The 21,747-nt window shown below is 44.9% G+C and overlaps 1 protein-coding gene across 2 annotated transcripts in view; it reads right to left on the bottom strand.

Annotated features, from left to right (window-relative positions):
- Nucleotides 1–21,747, bottom strand: part of TAF1 (TATA-box binding protein associated factor 1) — a 61,223-nt gene that overhangs the window by 6,394 nt on the left and 33,082 nt on the right. The window contains exons 21-33 of one of the 2 annotated variants that reach the window (XM_083159219.1): nucleotides 21,083–21,205; nucleotides 20,485–20,660; nucleotides 18,971–19,206; nucleotides 18,010–18,223; nucleotides 17,725–17,890; nucleotides 17,310–17,521; nucleotides 17,044–17,152; nucleotides 16,395–16,493; nucleotides 14,753–14,930; nucleotides 14,591–14,658; nucleotides 12,789–12,911; nucleotides 11,835–11,927; nucleotides 11,644–11,728 (exon numbers count right to left, since the gene is read on the bottom strand). In XM_083159219.1, the coding sequence (XP_083015345.1) occupies nucleotides 11,644–11,728; nucleotides 11,835–11,927; nucleotides 12,789–12,911; nucleotides 14,591–14,658; nucleotides 14,753–14,930; nucleotides 16,395–16,493; nucleotides 17,044–17,152; nucleotides 17,310–17,521; nucleotides 17,725–17,890; nucleotides 18,010–18,223; nucleotides 18,971–19,206; nucleotides 20,485–20,660; nucleotides 21,083–21,205 (1,882 nt within the window). The remainder of the gene's footprint in view (nucleotides 1–11,643; nucleotides 11,729–11,834; nucleotides 11,928–12,788; nucleotides 12,912–14,590; nucleotides 14,659–14,752; nucleotides 14,931–16,394; nucleotides 16,494–17,043; nucleotides 17,153–17,309; nucleotides 17,522–17,724; nucleotides 17,891–18,009; nucleotides 18,224–18,970; nucleotides 19,207–20,484; nucleotides 20,661–21,082; nucleotides 21,206–21,747) is intronic. The other variant, XM_083159220.1, reaches the window with a different exon arrangement.

The raw sequence follows: 21,747 nt of genomic DNA, 5'->3' as shown, positions 1-21,747 counted from the left end.
ACCTGCCAACTGAAAGCTATATATATATATATATATATATATATATATATATATATATATATATATATATATATATATATATATATATATATATATATATATATATAATTATTTTGTTTCATTTTTTTTGTAGACGCTAACCAAATGTTATCAAATTATGTAGAAGAATGATTAACACCACTGATCATGTACTCTATACAATAGGATATACCATATTCAGGATAGAGTACACTGCACAGATGGAGTATCAAGATACATGGAATATACTCTGAACATGGGCGCTCCTCCTTCGGGCATATCATGGGATATATTAAGGGGGGTATTCAATGTGAGGGTCACGGCAGTCGAGCCTGCTCGACCGCCGTGACCCAGTCCCATTCTCGGTCAGCTCGACCGAGAACATGCAGGTGGGATTCAATGCCCCGCCTGCTGGGTAGCGAGAAGAGGGCGTGGCCACGAGTTGCGGCCAAGAAGAGGCGAGCTGCAGCCGGCAGCTCGTCACTTCCTGGCAGAACGACCCCGACAGCTAGTGATGTCCGGCTTGTTCTGCCGAGATACCCTGCTCAATGCTGTCGGGGAATGCTCCCCGACGGGAGGTGCTCACTGGAGATTGAATATCCCCCTTAATATTGAATGGAAAAGTAGGGTACTCCCCTTTCCAGCTTTATTGTAGACTCTCAGGCAGGGAAATTTTCCTTTATTATTAAATTTTATCAATATATAACCATTGAACATTATGATTCATTGAATAACCTGCTTGTGGATGGTGTCAGCCATCATGATTTGCAAATCATCCAAAAGCAGGTTATTCAATGAATCATAATGTTCGATGGTTATATATTGAGCTTTGTAATGAGTGTGAGAAGTTTGAATTGGATTCTATTGTGTTTGGTGAAGAAGATGAGCCGGGCTGCAGCATTGAGGATAGATTGGAGCAGAGAGGCATTTGTTAGGGATTTCACATACAAGATTAAAGTATTCCAGTCTGGAGATAGCAAGTGAGTAGACAAAGGTCTAGGTAGAATCCTTGGTGACAAAGGGTCTGATTCTGGAAATATTTTTGAGATGAAAATGGAAGGTTTGTGAGATGTGCTAAATGTGTGGTTTGAAGGAGAGTGAGGAGTCAAGGATTACTCCAAGACAATGCACTTGGGGGCTAGAGGAAATAGTGGCATCAACAGATATTGTGGGAGGTGAAATTGGGAGTGACGGTGTGAAGATGATCAGCTCAGTCATAGGACATGTTAAGTTTGAAAAGGAGCTGGGACATCCAAGAAGTGATAGCAGAAACAGGGATTTTGTACTTACCGTAAATCCTTTTCTCCGAGTCCACAGGTGTCACTGGAGTTACACTGGGGAATAGAAGGCGACCACAGGGAGCATGGGCACTTTAAAATAATTAATCAGTGTGACCAACTCCTCCCCTTCTACTTCCCCTCCCAGGCAGTCATAAAGATCGTGCCCGAAAGGGAGCAGAAAGATATAACACACATCCGAGAGGAGGTTCATCACAACATAACATCATTCAATACGTATAGTAGAAAAAGATATATATATATATGAAAAAACAAACACACACAGAGTCAAACCAGACAAGACAGGTGTGTAATAACCATGTTTAAATAACCCTGACAAGGGAAAACTCCAGAGGTTACCCAATAGGAACCTAACACTGAACGTAACAGGTGGAGAACAGCGCTGAGGTGGGCGCCCAGTGACACCTGTGGACTCGGAGAAAAGGATTTACGGTAAGTACAAAATCCCTGTTTCTCCTTCATCCACTAGGTGTCACTGGAGTTACACTGGGGACGTCCCAGAGCTTTCAACCCGGGTGGGTGAGCGCTGAGATCCCCTTAAAACAGAGCGGCCAAACTGAGAAGCTGGTGCCGCAAAGGTATCAAACCTATAAAAGCGCACAAAGGTGTGCCGACCCGACCATGTCGCAGCACGACAGAGCTGTTGCAAGGAGACCCCACGGGCAGCCGCCCATGAAGGACCCACCGATCTGGTGGAGTGCGCACCTATGTTAGTAGGAGGCGTCTGAGCCTCAGCAAGGTATGCCTGACGAATAGTCAGACGGATCCATCTGGCCAGCGTTTGCTTTGAAGCTGGCCATCCACGACGCACTGGGTCGTAGGTAACAAACAAGACATCCGTCTTGCGAAGAGAGGCCGTGCGAGAGACATAAATCCGCAGGGCCCTCACCACATCCAAAGTCCTATCCTCAGGTGAAGCCTCTGTGAATGCTGGAACCACTATGGGTTGGTTCACGTGGAACGCTGAGACCACCTTTGGAAGGAAGGAGAGACTGGTACGGAGCTCTGCTCTGTCCGGGTGAAACTGGAGGAACGGTGAGCGACAAGAAAGCGCACCCAATTCCGAAACACGTCTGGCCGATGCCAGAGCCAAAAGCAGAACCACCTTCCAAGTGAGATATCGAAGATCCACCTCTTCTAACGGGTTAAAAATCGATGACCTCAAGTACCTGAGGACTAGCTCTAGGTCCCAGGGAGCCGTAGGCGGACGAATAGGGGGCTGAAGCCTCAGCACCCCCTGGAAAAACGTGTGGACTTCCGGAATGAGAGCTATACGTTTCTGGAAAAAAACTGAAAGTGCTGAAACCTGCACCTTAAGTGTATTCAGTCTAAGTCCAGAGTTTAACCCCTCCTGTAAAAACAGGAGCAACCGAGCCTTCTTGAACAGAGTAGAGGACACTCTGCGTCTTTCGCACCACGCCACATAGGATCTCCAAATACGATGATAGTGTCTGGAGGTGACTTCCTTCCTGGCCCTCATCATTGTAGGTATCACCGCCCTAGGGATACCTGCATGTCTCAAGATGGACCTCTCAGCAGCCACGCCGTCAAATGTAGACGTCCTAAATCTGGGTAGATGAAGGGACCCTGACTGAGGAGGTCCTCTTGAAGAGGTAGCGGACACGGCTCGTCGATTAGAAGATCCGTCAGGTTGGTGTACCACGAGCGCCGGGGCCAATCCGGCGCTATCAGAAGCGCTGTTACCCCCTCCCTGCGAATGCGCTGTAATACCCGAGGTATCAGCGGAAAGGGAGGAAAGAGGTAAATGAACTGGAACGGCCAAGGGGCGACCAGAGCGTCCACCCCTGCGGCCTGAGGATCTCGAGTCCGCGCGAAGTATGTTGGGAGCTGGAAGTTGTGGCGGGACGCCATCAGATCCGCCTGCGGACACCCCCAACGATGTACTAGGGACTGAAATACCTGAGGGTTGAGGCACCACTCCCCCTGGTGGGCATGTTGCCGACTTAGAAAGTCGGCCTCCCAATTGTCCACTCCGGGGATGAACACCGCTGACAAGGCCTGAGCATGATTCTGAGCCCAGAGGATGATCCTGCTTACTTCCTTCATCGCCGCCTTGCTCCGAGTGCCGCCCTGTTTGTTTATGTAGGCGACGGCTGTGGCGTTGTCGGACTGAACTCTGATTGCTCTGCTCCGCAGCAGGTGTCCCGCCTGCAGAAGAGCATAGTAGACTGCTCTGAGTTCCAGCACATTGATGGAGAGTAAGCTCTCCTGCCTCGTCCATAAACCCTGGAACTGGTGTTCCAGCGTTACCGCCCCCCAGCCTCGAAGGCTGGCGTCTGTGGCGAGGAGAGTCCACTCCCATATGCCGAACCTCCTGCCCCTTTGCAGGTTTTCGGAGTTGAGCCACCACAGCAGAGACAGACGGGCTCGAGGAGACAGGGTCACCCGCTGCTGAAGATGCAGGTGGGACCCTGACCACTGGTGAAGGAGAGACAACTGGAATTGGCGCGAGTGGAAGCGGCCATATTGTACCGCCTCGAAGGAGGACACCATCTTCCCCAAGAGTCTGGTGCAAAGGTGCACCGTTACCTGTGGCCGTCGCAAGACCGACCTGACCAGGACCTGCAGGGACTGAACTTTGTCGGGCGGTAGAAAAACCTTCATCTGCTGGGTGTCCAGAATCATCCCCAAAAAGAGAAGACGTTGGGACGGCTGTAGCTGAGACTTTGCAAAGTTCAGAATCCACCCATGACTGATGAGAGTCTCCTGGGTGAGTCGTATGTTGGACAACAGGGCCTCCCTCGAACGATTCTTCAGAAGAAGATCGTCCAAGTAGGGGATGATGGTAATCCCCTGTGCCCTGAGGACCTCCATCATCACCGCCATCACCTTGGTGAAGACCCTGGGGGCCGATGAGAGACCGAACGGCAGGGCCTGGAACTGCCAGTGTTGTTCCTGTATAGCGAACCGGAGGAAGGCCTGGTGAGGAGGCCAGATGGGGATGTGCAGGTATGCGTCCCTGATATCCAAGGATACCAGGAACTCTCCCTGTTCCAGTCCCTGAATCACCGACTGCAGGGACTCCATCTTGAATTTGACCGCTTGTAGAAACGGATTCAAATCCTTTAGATTTAGTATAGGCCTTACCGAGCCATCCGGCTTCGGCACAAGGAACAGACTGGAGTAGTATCCCTGAGTACGCTGATCCTCGGGTACTGGTATCACAACTCCCGTTGTCCGCAGCTTGTTGATTGCTGACAACAGAAGTTGCGCCTTGTCTCCTGAGACTGGGAGACCGGTCTTGAAAAACCTGTTTGGAGGGACTAACCTGAAATGGATTTTGTAACCCTGGGTCACGAGATCCCTTACCCACGAGTCCTGACAAGACTGCAGCCAGATGTGACAGAAGGACAGCAGTCGGGCCCCGACTCTGGGATCCCCCAGATGGGACCGTGTACAGTCATGCGGCTGGCTTTGAGGACTTGGGCTCCTGGACAGCTGCCGAGGCGCCTCTGCCTCGTCCTCTGGAGCCTCTAGATGGAGCTCCGCCTCTGGAACGACCTCTGAATCTGGTCGTAGGCCGAAAGGACCGAAAGGAGGGCCTTTGAGGGGTCCTGCGTGTAGCTGGAGGAGCCGCTGAGGGAAGGAAGTGGGACTTACCCCCCGTTGCTTGGGAGATCCACTTGTCGAGCTCTGGCCCGAAAAGAACCTCCCCATTGAACGCCAGGGCCTCCACAGCACGCTTGGACTCTGCGTCAGCCTGCCATTGGCGTAACCAGAGAGCTCTGCGAGCTGATATAGATAAGGCCGAAACCTTGGCTGCAACCATGCAGACGTCAGAAGAGGCGTCTATTAGATAATTGGATGCCTCCTGGATCTGTTCAGCCAACTGAACAATAGAAGCAGGGTCAGAGCCCTCACGGACCTCTGTTAGGATCTGCGAAGCCCATACCCCCATGGCTTTATTTACCCAGCACCCGACCTGGGCCGGACGCTGAATAATTCCAGCTGCTGAAAAAATGTTCTTAAGGGTTACCTCCAACTTACGGTCAGAAGTATCCTTAAGAGTGGTTGCACCCGGCACCGGGAGAACCGTCTTTTTGGACAGTCGTGAGACTGAAGAGTCCACTACTGGAGGAATCTCGACCCTCTTTCTACCCTCTGGTGGAAGAGGATAAGCAGCCAGAAACCTCTGAGGTACCTGGAATTTTTTATCAGGATGATTCCAAGCCTGCAATATATGTTCATCCAACTCCTCCGCTGGGGGGAAGGTGGGTGACTGCCTTTGTCTCTTTCCAAAGAAAGAAGGACGAGCAGGAATGTCTGTGTCATCTGACACCTTGCAGGCAATCTTTACCATATGTATAAGGTCCTCCAGACCTGGAGTGGCTGGGGCCGGCTCTTGCGCAACTAACGCCTGAGCCTCAGGTTCCACCTCATCATCATCATAATTATCTGGAAGGGCAAATTCGCCCTCCTCCAGATCAGGCATATCGTCATACTCCCCAGAATCCCCAGAGGGCTGTAATACCCTTTTCCTGAGTAAGGTAGGGGGATTTTGCCTAGAAGATGAAGCAATGGCGCCCTCTGCTGGTGTCAAGGCCTTTGTTAAGCTCTGCACAGCAGAAGTCAAGGAAGCCTGTTGAGTTCTGGAGGTTTCTCTGTCCTTTTGAGCTGCAGAGAGCTCGCAAGCTAAATGAGACATCACATCAGCTAATTGTGATGCCCAAACAGGGGTATGCACGGGGGACTCTGGAGCTGGGGGTAAAGCAGCGCATTTATCACATACAGAGTCTCCCTCCTTAGAAGGTGTAAATTTAACAGCACACTTCTTGCAAGTAACCCTCTTGGAGCTACCCCCTGCCATGGTTCAACAGAACACCCAGCAATCCCCACACACTACCAGACTGATCACAGATAGTAGGTATAGGATAGGCAGCAAAATATTATGCTGGAAGGGAGAGACAGTGAAAGTAAAAGAGCTGTCACAGAGCTTTGTACAACGCTATGGCATATACCTAGGAGCGCTATAGCTCTAAGTTTGAGACACAGCCCAAACTGTCTCCACCTAGCTCTAATCCCCACTGTAACTCACAGACCGGATAGAGCGTTCAGCAGGACGGTCACCAGGGGACAGGAATCGCCCAACTGCAGTCAGGATAGATCTGCAGCGCAACTGTGGAGCCTCCAGCAGCGTGTTCAAACGGCGCCAAATGTCCAAGATGGCCGCCGCGACTTGCAGGAACGCTGGGGTATGCCAAGGCCTGCTGGGAAGTACCACGCGGTAACTCCGCCCCCCGCCTGGCAGCTCCGTCACCCATAATGGCGCCAGGTTTAAAAAACCCTCTGCTGCACCGCCGTTTGTGTCCCTGACCTTCCTCTAATAGGAAGGCAGGGTAATACTCACAGTGCTGCGGCCATGCCGTCGGCGGTGGGGCTGGGGGAGGATCGGGTGCACGCTGCGTGAGAGCGGCGCCCGTTACAGCTCCAGAGACGGTGGTCTCTGTCAGCCAGGGAGCCGGGCGCAAACCCTGAAGCAGCAGCCGGCTCCCTCCGGCAGGCTCCCACGTCGCAGGCAGATAGTAGCAGCAACTATCTGCCTGTCCTCAAAGGCAAAACTTGCTGCTTTATGCCCTAATTATCAAAAAGCCCAGGAGATGAGCCAAATGTGACCTGCTCCCTTTTGGGCACGATCTAAGACTGCCTGGGAGGGGAAGTAGAAGGGGAGGAGTTGGGGAGGAGTTGGTCACACTGATTAATTATTTTAAAGTGCCCATTCCCCAGTGTAACTCCAGTGACACCTAGTGGATGAAGGAGAAAGACAGTAGGAGACACGAGTAAGGAGAGCAGGACCGGGGCAACGAGACAAAAGTTAGATTTGAGTATCAGCAGCAAAGAGATGATATTGGAAGTCAAAAGAGCGAATGAGTTCACCTAAAAAGGACATTGAGAGAGAGAGAGAGAGAGAGAGAGAGAGAGAGAGAGAGAGAGAGAGAGAGAGAGAGAGAGAGAGAGAGAGAGAGAGAGAGAGAGAGAGAGAGAGAGAGAGAGAGAGAGAGAGAGAGAGAGAGAGAGAGAGAGAAAAAAATGAGGACCAAGAAAAGAACCTTGGGGGACACTACTGTTAGTGGAAGTGGGGTCAAGGGTGGAGACCAGAAGGAATGACCAGATAGGTAATAGGAGAGCCAGGAGAGGGCAGTATCATGCAGCCCAAGGAAGTGAAGGATCTGCAGAAGTGTCAAAAGCAGAAGATGGGTCAAGAGGAATAAAAAAAAGAGTAGTGGCCCTTTGATTTTGCAGCATAACGGGGATGGAGAGGACTGAAGCCAGACTAAAATGAGTCATGTAGAGTACGAGGAGATAAAGGCAGTAACTTGGTTTTATACAATACGCTCAAGGAGTTTGGAGGCATTAGGGAGAGGAGAGATGGGTCGGTAGTTGGAGAGGGTGTTTGATCAAGGGTAGGTTTTTAAGGATAGGGAAGATGAGAGCATGCTTGAAGGCAGAGGGGGCAGTGCCTTATGAGAGGGAGAGATTGAGGAGATGGGCTAGATGGGAACAGGCAGAGGGCGGTATTCAATGTGAATACCGGCGACGTGCAGCGAATCCTGTTTAGGATTCGCTGCACATTCGCCACTGGTCGCCGCGTTCCGGAGCCTCGCCGGCTCCGGTATTCAACGAGTCAGGGGCTCGCTGCCCCTGACCGGCGAATATGAGCTCCTGCGGCGAACGCCGCAGGGAGCCTGAGGACGGTGGCAGGCAGGGAGATGGAAGTCTCCCTGCCTGCCCCAGAACGTATGTGGGGGGGAGGTGGGCTCCCCGGGAGCCAGGCAGCACAGGCTGCCCCCCGGGGGTGCCAGCAGGGGACCGGGTATATTCACTACACCCGATCTTGAATATGTAATGATCGGGTGAAGTGAATATATGAATATCTAATGAGCGGCTCGGCTCCGGCCCCCTGCTGGTTGGTCTGTGTAAAAAATAAAATAAAAAAAAATATATATATTTTTAAATTAAATATATATTCATGTGCTTACAGCACATGAATAAAAATAGCATGCCCCTCCTCAGAATAAAATTCCAGATTTTTTTACACCAATTGTAAAAAACAAAACACTTTATTTTAAAAGTTCACCTTCCACTTCACCATAAAAAGATAGCGATTGCTACTCGGTGAATCATGGTGAAAAAAACCTTGAAATGTATTCGCCATCTGGTCATTGAATAGGGTGATTCACCGTTTTAGTCAGAAATTCGCCTTACAGCACAAAATCGCCATAAAAACCTGGCGAATCAGCCTCATTGAATACCACCCAGAGAGAGAGGTAGGGGAGGAACAAATGAGGACCATGACTTGCTCACCAGATACATGGGAGAAGGATGTCAGAGTTGGTAAGAAGGAGGAAGAGGGATTGTAAGGGATAGGTGGTGTTTGGTTGCTGATGGTCTGGTGGGATGTTATGTTCAGACATATGGGGCCAAATGTAATAGGGTGAGAGTTTCAGAAAGTGAGAGATTTTGGGAGAGTTTTCCCATGTTTTTTTAAAGCAGCAATCAATTACACTGCAAAAACTGCAAAACCAGGTTGATTGTGCCATGTAATTGATTGCTGCTTTAAAAAACATGGGAAAACTCTCCCAAAATCTCTCACTTTCTGAAACTCTCACCCTATTACATTTGGCCCCTGGTGTCAATTTTGGATGTTAAATAAATGGCAAAGTAAAGAGCAGAGAGTAATGAGGGGAGGAGGAGATGGGCAGATGAGGGAATTGACAGAGGCAAAGAGGTGCTGGGGGATTTTAGATTGGGTGGAGATGAGGTTTCTGAAGTATGACTGTTTAGCAAGGGAAATGGTAGCGCTAAATGATGAAAGCATTAGTTTGAAATGTAGGAAGTCTGCATTAGAGCATGATTTCCTCCATTATTGCTCAGCAGCATTTTTGCAGGTATGTAGTGCATTTAATGTGCCAGAGTTGTGGTGTTAGTTTGTGAGAGTGAATAGTGGTGGGTGGAGCGACAGACTCTAGAGCAGAAATAAAGGAATGTATTATATAGGAAAGTGGTTAGTTCAGGACACGGGGGAGAGAAAATAAGAGAGAGAGAAGTAACTCAAAGAGGAAGGATAGGGAGGCAGTGTCAATAGCCTCAACGTTAGGCTTAGTGATTTCAGTGAGGCGGTGGAGATGGAGAAGATATGCACTGCAGAGAACCAGTATGTAGTTGGAAACTCTCCCAAAAACACTGCAGCAAGAAGCAGCACTGGGTGGGCATCCAGTGTCCCCTATTCAATTGGACATGGCCAAAACAGCAGGCTGCGTCTGAAGCCCAGCCTGACCAATGAGGAAGAAAGGGGCGAAAGGACAGAACAACAAGTTCTGACCCCCACCTAGCTCCAAATACAATAGTATACAAATGTTTTACACAGACACTGAACCATCATACAAGGCAATGCAAATTATTCAGCCAACAAAGCTTGAATTGCAGTTTCAAAGTGTAGATAGGCAAACACAACCCAAGTAAGAAAACACCTTTCGACAGTGGGAGTCACCATGTGATCGGGCCCACGCATATAAAACAAGTGTAAACTGGGTAGCAGGCCAAACTGATGACAAAGTCAATATGCCAACAGCCAGGTAAAAACCCTTTCACACCGCATCTCTTAAACGGTATATTACCGTTTAAGTGCCGTTTTTTGACACTGGAAGACCCGTTTTTGGAAACATTCCAAATACAGGGTCAAAGTCCCCCCTCCCCCCCAATGTGTTTAAGAAACCCCCCTTGTAGCCGGTACCTTCTGTGTTGCGGATCCCGGCTCCTGCTGCTTATAAAAAAAAGTGACTTCCGGAAAATGGCTGCCCCCATACGAAAGACTTTTTGAAACAGGTTTTCCTATGGGGCAGCCATTTTCTGAAAGTCACTTTTTTTTATAAACAGCAGCCGGGATCCGCAACGCAGGAGGTAGGGGGTGGGTAGGGGGTGGGCAGCGTGTGGCTCCTGCTGCCACACAGCGCAGGTTCCCTTTTGGGAATGTGAAATGAGCGGTGGGGTCCCTGCGGCGCTAGTTCCCATCCGCCGTAGGGACCCCGCCGCACATTTCACATTCCCCAATGGGACCCTGCACTGTGTAGCAGTGGGGGCCACCCGCAGCTCCACCCCCGGACCAGACCGAGCTGCCAGTGGACCCCCCTCCCCTGGTGCCTTGGCAGCTTGTCCCCCCCGACCAGTGTGGAGTCCTAAATACTGTTTCAGACCCATTCAGACCGCAAAAAAAAAAAAAAAACGGGTCTGAAACGGGTAGGACTCTGCTTTTTTACCGTTTCCAAAAAACGTTTTTATTTTTGGAAATGGTAAAAATCACTCTGCACCTTTCAGACTGCACAGATTACCGTTTTAAAACAGTTAAAAATCGGCAGAAAAACGTTTTTTTTAGTGCGGTCTGAAAGGGGCATTAGTCAAAATTACTAACTTTAGGCTTGGTTCTAGCAACTCCCATACAGTTTACTGGAAAACTTTCTAGCAACAATATAACAATATTAGTAATAATACATTTGTATTTATTAAAAATCAAATCGATATACAACACATAAAACAGATAAATAAAAAACAGCACAACATAAAAAATATTCACAGGTCCTGCTGCAGATAAATAAACGATATATAGTGCAGCTTGATCAAGCCAAAATGAAGAGCAGCATACAGCGTTGGATATTTTTGTCTCCAACTGCTTATGTTATTAAACAGCGAATGATGTACAAACTGCCAATGAGATGGTAATGCTCCTGCTGAGGTCAATGTAGACCAAGCAGATACTAAAAGCATGAAAGATTAAAGTACATGATAGGGGACTAAAGGAATACTAAACCCTCTGTAATAAAAAATTAAACGCACCACTTTGCATTTTTTTATATGACGGTATAACAATCCTTTCCTTCCTAAGCTCTATAGTATTGGACCAGTCTATAAATTGTTGGGTTACACTCACCACAATGACCTCTGGGGTGCAGGGGGCCCAGAGACATGAACATTAATAGCAGTAAGCTGTGGTGGGTCCTCTGGGCTCGGTGACCCTGTGTAGACGGACTGGAGACAGCCTTTGAGAAAACAACTTTCACAAGGCACTAAACTAATCTGGGTCTGATGGGATATAGAGGAGTAACCAGCTTCATTTCTAAAGAAATGTAAATGGGTCAGGCTTCATTCATCCACCCGTTATTTTCCCCAGTGTAAATCACTGTGTCCCTTAGTGGATGAATTAGAAAGGTCAATGATTTGTTATGTAAAGAGGAAGACATTGAGGAAGTATCAATGGAACAAGACAGGCTACAGTATATGATCAAGTATCTAGAAACCATAAATATGCACTTACCATTATATCTTACACTATTTTCACTAATAAGGGTAACATCAGACAAGAAGCTTTCCCGATTTTGATATTTATGTTTAGAAATATTCTGGAAGTGAAAAAAAATGATTGTTAATTGTTACAATAGGTTAAAATATTGTAAATGTAAACAAAATGAAATGGGTTTAATCCAGGATACCATACAAGGCACTTACCTGCTGCACTGTTTCCAGATCCATTGGATTAATTATTACTTTATAGTAGTCAGGAACAAACTTTTTGTTGACAGGATGGTGAAATGGCCATGACTGTGGACAAAACATAGGACATTATAGTGGTATACTGGAAAACCGTCCTATGGGTCTGCATAGAGACAATACATAAAACCAGTGCTATTTTTCAGCAGGAACCAGCAGGAACTCAGTTCCTGAACCTCTAATTAAATATGACATCATCAGGAACTACAAATGTACTTTCCATAAGATAAGTTTTATTTTAAAGTCACCTGTGAGTGCCTTTGTTTCTAAATACAATATATACATCTATCTCTCCCTCCCTCTCTTTATTATATATATAATTTTTTATTTAATTGATCCAACCCCAGACCTGGAGTTCCTGCACCTATTTTTCCAGAAAAATAGTACTGCATAAAACCTTTCATAAAATAAGACAAACATCAACACAGTGTGTATGTAAAACTATGTAGTTCCATACTGTCCCACCCGATTACTGCGGTCTGTAGATGAAGCAGTACCTAGGATCTCCCGTAATTCATCTGGGGGTCGAGCTTTTAGCCATTCAGCTGAGACTTTATGGAACTCACTTCCCCACACAGTTCGAGAGACCCCCACTCTAGAATGCTTCAAAAACAGACTCAAGACCTTCCTATTTACTCAAGCGTTTCCTTCAGTCCCTTAAGTATTGTTTATGAAAAGCTTTTCTGTACTGTATTACATTCATTCTATCTGTTAAGCGCCTTGAGTCCTATTGGAGAAAGAGCGCTATATAAATAAAATTATTATTATTATTACTTAAATTATGAATGCTGGTTAGAGGGGGGAAAATGGAATAGGAAAAATAGAACATGCAGCTTCTCATGAAGGTCAATCATTTTAAAACAAAGAAAATAAACATAAAAAGTAAAACGAAAAAAAAAAAAAAAAACTCACATCTGGCACTGCCATCATTTTTTGAGTCACTATGTTATCCAATATAAATGAGAAAGCAACTTGGTCATCATCATCCAGTAACGGGTTGATGGCTTTTTCCAGCCGTGCCAGCTTGTCCTCTTTCTGTAAGCAGAATTAGAAAAACATTGATTTTTCACTAAGCCAGAAAACAAATTCCTTTTAGGGTGCGTGTCCAGCAGTATGACTACAGTTCTTCCTGTACAGCACATGCATGCATGTTTGCTGGGCATGATGCAGATGTTATCAAAGATATTACATATATGCTATATGCACTTATTAATCGTGGAAATTGCATTGGATATACTGTATTTCTATCATTTACTACAGCATTGGGATTCTTTGAGACAATCAAGAACTATCATGCATTTGTTTGATATTGAATATTTTATCCTTTATGAACAAGTCCTTAGATACATATTGTTACCATTTAACAAGTTCCAGAAGTATTGCCATTGGAATATTGTTGCTGTTTATGGAACAGACTTTTTAATGATATATTAGTACTATTTGCTGAACATAAGGTTCTCTAACAGGACATGCTTGCATCCGATATTTTGGGATATATTCAATGCGGGGGGGGGGGGGGGGGGGCGGCTGATGGCAAGCTATAAGGCGAGCAGTGCCGATAGCGCACCATCAGAGTATTCAATGGCTCCCTCACTCGCCTTTTCCACATCGCCTGCTCCTTGAGGCGAGGTGGAAATGTGAGCGTGGCCATCAAAACGGTGAGACTTACCACTATATGCAGCCGCCTCCCTGTATTTGCGCGCGAACCAGGGAAATCCTCGCCGTCAGAGGGCGGTGAGGATTTCCCCAGAACATAGAATATGGCGAGCGGGCGGTGAGGGGGCTGGACAGCAAGGATGGCTTTTCCTTGCTAACCCCCCCCCTCGCCGCCACTTATCCCCCGCATTGAATACCGCCCTATGTATGATAGTTTTATGCATTCTTTAGACTTTATTTTAACACTGTTTGTGTATTAAATATGCTTAACAGCCAATTATTCTCAAATGTTGTGGTTCCAATATAGTTATTTACCAGGCGGTTCTCATTAATCTGGTCTTTGCATATACAGTAGCTTACTAATAGTGTGTACATAATATTCAATATGTCAACCATATGCACAATGATGATATGTTGTCTACCAGCGTGCCCACATGGGTTGTTGATGTAAAATATCTGTTTAAAATGCCAGGGCAGTAGTCGAGTAATATGAATAACTTTAGTTATTGCTGGCAGATGATCTGAAGTCAATTCATTGACGTTCCGTTAAATATTGCTACAGTAATCTGCACTGAAATATCAGGTGCCTTACAGTGTCATGGCTGGTATTTTCCAAGATTAGAGACAATAAAAAAATATAAATGCAAAGTATCTTTCTAGTTACATATCTATATTTAATATGTGCTGTCAAACAAACAAACACAGCTGTACATGGCATCTTTAAAAAGGCAAGTACTTTCTTATTAGATTTCCTTCCTAGTCGTGTGTGTACTGCCTATTTCTATCCCCATGTCCTGGCTAAATCGTGTGATATGTCTCATGGTGCGGTGTTTCTGTGGGCATTTTCATTATATCATATAGTCCGATTTTAATCTGCAAGCTAAATGGAAAAAGTATACAGCAGCACTGTAGGTAAAATACAATATCATAGTACAGAAATATTGGTGTGCTTCTCTGCTTTGGAACTGTGTATGCATAAGTTTATACTGCTGCTTCATTACACAATGGATGTAACTGCTCTGCCACCATTATGCATCATCAGTATATTATCTGCTCACCTCTCGAAGTTTCTCATCACATAAGTCCAGCATCGACTGGCAGTACTGGGTCAATACATGTTTTGGTCCTAAAACATGAAGCAATGATTACAAAGATATTTGCTACCAGTTCTATATTCAAGCTACACTGCTCTCATCCAGAACATACTTGAATGCACTCACCGTTATAAAGAATGCTGTTCTTCAGAATGAGTTCCACTTGTTCACGGAACTCCTCACGTGATGGGTACATTCGCTTGCGAACATTCTCCCTTAGGGTTTGTAGATCCATTGGATTGGTCACAATCTTATAATAATCTTTTACTACTTTAGCATTAACAGGGCTGTGGAACGGATAGGTCTAAATATAAAGAGTACAAAATAAAAGTAAAGTAAAGTTGCAAACAAATACTCAGAACGTAGAAACATGAAAAATGCAAATAATGTTTAAAGAAAGTTACAAAACCTGAATTTTTGCAGACGGTTACATGTTTTTCTCTGCATCTATCTTGAGGACACTGCTCACCATGATTTGCTTGAGGGGTTAGAAGGAGTTGGCACTAAATATAAACTTTAATACAGAAGCTCCTGCCCTATGCAACTAATGGTCTTCAGTACAACTTGCAAAGATGCCCGAAACCAGGAGTCAGACTGAGCCGCAGGACCAACCCGATATGTACATGAATCAGAATTAATGCACTATGCGATTTATCATTCGTCGACTACATAGTGTGTTCCCAGCCTGAGATCTGAAGTCTTTTGGCTACAGAATCAAAATCAGTCTCAGGAAAACTCCTACGAAAACATAGAACACATTGAAGACCAGGGGTTGCAGATGGAAGGAGCTTCTGTCTTTATAGATGCAGTTTGTATTAAGTGCCAGCTCCTTTATTCCCCTGAAGCAATGTCTTCCACATTAAGGGGGTAGTCAATCGGTGTCGTGCTCCCGCAGCCGACGGGGGAGATGGCTGCGGAGCCCCATTCAATGCTGTCTTCCCCGACAGCATTGAACAGGGGTTCTCGGCAGAACGAGCCCGACATCACAAGCTGCCGAGAAAAGCCGGAAATAGGTGAGTTCCCGGCCGGAGCTCGTCTATTTCCGTCCTCAGCTCGCGGCCACGCCCCCTTCTCGCCGCTCGGCGGCCGGGACATTGAATCCCGACTGCCGAGCTCCAGGTGATCAAAACGAGAACAGGACAGGGGCATGGCTGTCGCGCTAGCTCGACTGCCGTGCCCCTGACATTGAATACCCCCCTAAGTGAATGAAAAATAATTCAGTAACTGTAAAGCACATAACTACAGGCCACTTTTTGCTGGCTTGTAAAGTATTAATGGGCATACACACAGGGCGATCTTGGCAATGTTTTCTAAGCGGTATGACTAGAAATTAAGCACGGATCGATCTGTGTATATCTCTCTGAGCAACGGTGATGTGTGGTCCCATGCCTTGCCTGACAATATCTTGACTACATGTAGTCAAATTGCCAGCCTGTGCTAACCAGAACACTGGTTAGTACAGATCGCCCATAGCTAGGTGTGAATGGGTGATCTAGCCTCCAGGACATTAAAGCGAAGTCATCTTCTCTAGAACGCTCAGGAGGTGCATGCACATCTCAATGTGTCCGTGCCTCTTTAGCTTAAATACTGTGGTCAGGACACCTTCTGTGAAAGAAATTCTAGAATCACTACAACATTCCTTTTCTTGCTTATTACGAATAGGTTAATAAAATGTTTATGTATATCTAATCAAGATACAACTTTGAGTGTGACTTCTGTAATAAGTAAAATACTAATAAATAATCGATTACATAAATAGGTAACTTACATTAGGCATGTCTCTCATGTCATTAATTATGGACTCCAAGACTGAAGATAAAGTGACCATGGGATCTGTTCTCCTACGATGTACTGACTTATGGGGGCGCTGAAAACATAAATACATTGACATGCATAGTTAAGATTGTTCACAGATTACTCCATCGCTACTCACATCTAAACTGCAATGTGTATTGAATTGTGGTGCTCTTTGTTACTTATAACCTTTTTTTATTTATTTACTGTAATGTTAAGTTTTGTCTCCCTGTACGGTTCTATTGTTCGCCCTTAGTAAGGAGCTGAAAAACATTTGTGGCGCCTTATAAATAAAATATAATAATAATAATAATGAAGTAATACATTTAGTGGGCATCAGATTATACACATCATACAGTTTCACCACGTTATGTCTTATGCTGCATAAAAAGTTTTTGCATTTTCTAAACACAAGACACCCCAAACTAAAAGCAATCACTCCTAGTATCCATTACACTGCTTTCTACATTTTGTTTCATTATAAGAGGCTATCATTGACATATTGATATTCCTGTAGCCGCACTTTCACAACTACGCTGTACTCCTGTAGCCACAATTTCATGGCTACGCTGTTTTCCTGTAGCAGTGACTCATGACCATTAAGCCCAACAGGGAAAACTTACATTTAAATAATCACAATGTACAGTGCTGCCCACTCTTCGCTTCTTCTTTGGAGGCAACTGCTGTTTAGGGAACTTCAAAACCAAGGATTTTCTACGGACCTCATCGGCACTAGCAGAGGAAACACTCCATGTAAATATTGTATTACCATTAAATAAAGTGCAGGCTCTAGACAATGTTGTTCTTTCCTTTTGACTAGGCTCAGTAGGAGCAGAATTAAGATGATAGGTATGGTTCCTTTCAGTACAGCCTGTGAGCGCATCCTCACCTTTCTATAAGCTGTTTTCCTAAAACAATTTTGGTTCCCTCCACTTTAATCAGCTCCTCGTTGTCGTTGTGTATCACCGTTTTCTCCAGCTCCTCTTCTTGCTCTTCAGTCATTGCCACTGGGTTAGATGGAGGAGCATTGGTTTGATAGTAGAGTGGGCAGAACTTGTTGGTTCTCATGTGTCCTATTGCTCCACAAGCGCCACATTTTAGCTGCAGGGACAAACAAGACTCCCATGTTATACATCAAATTAGACAACAGGGCATTTGGCATTCAGGTGCAAACTTTTCATTGGTCCACAGCTATTATTTCGTTTCTGCTTGTCTAGTTAAGCAACCCTCAGATTGCAAAGCCTGCATTACAAAGCAATGTTAGCCAATTGCTGAATATATTTGGGCTTATTGTGGAACTTTACTTTTAGGTCTGGGCGCTCTTTCATCTTCTTGGGTTTCTTTTCTGGGGGTCCACGGAGCTTCTCCTTTTCTTGATTGCGCTTCAATCTTCGAAGCTGCTCCTGGATTCTTCTCCTCTCTTTCCTCATTTCCTCCCGATGTTGTTCATCAAACAAAGCAAATTTCCGGCTTTAAAATAAAGATAATACAGCAATGTAACAGTGTTGTGGTCGCACCCATACCATATGACAGATACAGCTGTAAGCTGTCGTATCTCCTACCCATCACATGCATAATGATGTACTCACATGAACTCATCATCTTTGGTAGTACGGATACGACTGTATGCATCAATAACTGCAGGTTTGCGCACGGTCTCACACCGCACATATTCCTTCCCATCCTCATCTCTGAAAGTGCGGTAGATTTTCAGCCGCCGTCCACTTGCTGCAGAATTTAAACTGGTCACAGAAGCAGTGTCGTCATCCTTGTGAGAACCACCTGAAGTTGCCGACCCTGTGGCTAAGAAAAAAGTTCTTCCAATGTAGTAAATGTACTAAAAATATATAGAAACTAGAAATGTATTAAATGAATTGCAGAAGGCTATTGATGGGGCAATCTGTGTTTTCTGGCTTAGAATAACCGCTCCATTTCATAGACTCAAAAAGTATTATTACTCAATTGATTAAGAAGCTACGCAGAAGGTGGCTCAAGTTACAGGGGGCACGAAGGGACACGAGGCAGGAAGTGGCACGGGACAGCTTAACCTGTTGTATGACGACGATATTGGTTACATTCCAGCACAAACAGGCATCTTCCACACCATTTGATCACCTACGTAAATATTGATTACCGACTGAAGACACTGTCTTCCCAGGGAGGATCAATTTTTCCAGATCTTCCCCGATGCCGAGAAAACACGATATAGGTATTTTTGTTTAACCCTTTGAGTGCCAACATCTCAGTGAGAGATGTTCAAAATATCCACTAAAAATGCCAGCGCCACTCACATTTGTTATATAAATAAAAAATAAAAAATGTGTAAAAATAAAATAAAAAAAATAGATTAGATTTCATATATAAGGTAAACATTACAGGTCATTATGATGAATATTAATGTTTACTTGGAAATTTCCATACCTATTTTAACAAATTAATTTGGCACTCAAAGGGTTAATACAGACAAAAAAAAAAGTACTGGTATATATTTTTATTTCATGTCCTGTAAAGGTTACAGTAGATATTGAACATTTGGTAAAATATACTCACAAAACCCTTTCCTCTTGTCCTTTCTGCTTCTTTCTTTATCATTACCACTGTCTTCCCCCATTAACATTCGCTGGAGCTCTTTTCTTTCCTGCTCTTCACGCTCTCGAGACAGCTGGGAACTGGTCTTCTTGTTCTGCAACATGTTCTCAATATTTTTTCCCATCTCCTCAAAGTCACTGTCTTCTGCAGAGCTACTGTCAGTGTCTGTGGACAAAACCTCAGCCGACTCTAAAACCCTAGAGAAATAATAATAATAATTATTATTATCTACTCCCATTATATAAATGATAACATATTATTATAAGAATAGTTTGGTAATCAGCAGCAGCATGAAGCAAGCTAGCATTTATACTTTACAGTCTACTTTGTATGCAAATATACCTGGAAGACAAGTAAAGACGTTTCCATCCTTACACCCTCCAAGATAAATTTAATTAAACTTTAAGGAGGTTTCTGGTGCAATACTAAGTAACAAATAAAACCAGTGAGAATCTAGTTTCCACTGAGCATGTAAAATGTATCATAAAAATATAATGGTATTTGTTTCCTATCTGGGCGCCCGCTAAGTTAATTGCGCACCATGCTATTCTCTGTAAAAAAATCGGATCGCATCGCATCGGATACCACAAATACACGATATTGAACGATGCGATGCGATCAGATCCGATTTCCCATAGGAAACAATGTTAAATGGATCAATTTACCCAAATCAGCATAGGGAAGAATGGTAAATGGGCCAGAAACCCCAAAAAAACCCACAGAGCAGTGGAATGTCCCCCCAAAAGTAGTTGACGCCACCCCGCCATCAACGTGAACCCGAAGCGTGGCGAGCGCGGTACGCGTCCTCCGACCTTTTCATGCCCTACTATCCACTAGGGCGTGGAGTGAGAATAGAATAGTGTGGCGAGCGCAGCGAGCCACCGAGCCCGAGGCGTGGCGAGCCCCGCGAGGGGACGCGGATACCTTCACAGGTAAACGCTTTCCTTCGCGGGCTTCCCAGGTGTCCGCGTCGCCATGGACACCTGGGAAGCCCGCGAAGGAAAGCGTTTACCTGTGAAGGTATCCGCGTCCGCTCGCCACACTATTCTATTCTCACTCCACGCCCTAGTGGATAGTAGGGCATCAAAAGGTCGGAGGACGCGTACCGCCGCCGCTCGCCACGCTTCGGGTTCACGTTGATGGCGGGGTGGCGTCAACTACTTTTGGGGGGACATTTCAATGTTCAGGGGTGTTTTTGGCCCATTTACTATTGTTCCTATGATAATTTGGCTAAATTGAGCCATTTCACATTGTTTCCTATGGGAAATCGAATCGGATCGCATCGCATCGTATACCATCGAGTACCGAATCCGATGCGATGCGATTTCATTACGGTGCCGTACGTAGAAAACCTGGGCGCCCAGATAGGAAACAAGTACCATATAATCTTTAGTTTATAGGTCACCACAAGGTGTCTGCAAGACATGGTAATGTATTAGGGGTGCACGTTGCTGCTTTATCAGAGTGTCACATACTTGTTTTGAAGATCAAATATCCGCTGGCACTCTTCCTTATATCTCTCCTGATGTTCTGCCACTGAGAAGCGGGAACCTCTTGCAAATTTGCTCATTGGTCCCTCACCAGAGCGTGCCTGTTCTGTAGACATTGTTCTCACGACATCAATCACTTCCCAGCGGGACAACTTTTTGATCTAAAAACAGGACAACAGTCAGATTTATTGACCAAATTATTATCTATTACATGATACATTTAAACGTGTAAAGGGCAACTGGAAGGGTCCTATGCAAAAAGGATGAGACATAAGTAATGCTTCATTGAGAGACTCTTGGGGAAAAAAAATTTTTTTCACATGTTCTTTTTCCAATTCATGAATAATTGGTTTGTACACAATGGAGGCGGACATTTTTGTGTTAGAATAGGTATTCCTGAGAGGTCACAAAATGGTCGCCTACAGTTTAAATACACTCCTTTGCATCTAGTAAATGGGGGTTGGTATATCAAAATCGGTATACTAGTGTGTGCCAACAGGTCCCCAACTCCTAGCAGAACTCTAGTGTAGTCATATTTACAGGAGGATGCTTGGAGCAGACACTCTTCAGGGTACATTCTCACCTCTTCCTCTGGCACTCCGAATTTTCGCAGAAGCTGTTTGGCATTCTTTAAGGAAAGTCTGCGCAAATCGGCATCAGTTCCAGTCACAGTCTTCTTCACCGGCTGGGGCTCTTTATCATCTTGCTGAAGGGGGAAAAACATTACATAACTAGCAAAGCCCAGCTTATTAGCAAATACTCTAGGCATTCATTTCAGATCACTGTACACTTCTGGAACTTGTGGAAAGTCTACGCTAATTATGCTGTAATATAAGTAAATGGTTAATACCAATACATGTATTAGCTGGCAAAATAAAATACAGGTGGTACAGTATCGATTAAAAGTTTGTATTGAATTATAAAAGTATTTGGACAAGTAAAAAGCATTTGTAAAAAAAAAATTCTAGATTCAAAATTAAAATCTGCTACTGATTTGTATTGGTGGCTTTATGAATGTAAAAAGATTTCTACATCAACCTATACATATATATTTTAGTGAATGTTACAAAAAGGATGAATCATAAGCGGTAAAAATGTGGAATATATCTTAAAATTGGTCTTTTCTAGACACACTACTACCACTGAATAAAAAAAAAAAATCAATCAAATATATGGTACAGTACAATACAAACAGTATTTTAGAAGCAATAAAGGAAAGGAGAACATTCATGAAGTAATATTAGGGTA

This window comes from Crinia signifera, chromosome 9 (assembly GCF_055691185.1).
Source record: "Crinia signifera chromosome 9, ASM5569118v1, whole genome shotgun sequence".
In the NCBI taxonomy this organism is placed as follows: domain Eukaryota; kingdom Metazoa; phylum Chordata; class Amphibia; order Anura; family Myobatrachidae; genus Crinia; species Crinia signifera.
The sequence above is the reverse complement of the archived record's forward strand: the minus strand, read 5'-3'. Positions and strand labels throughout refer to the sequence as shown.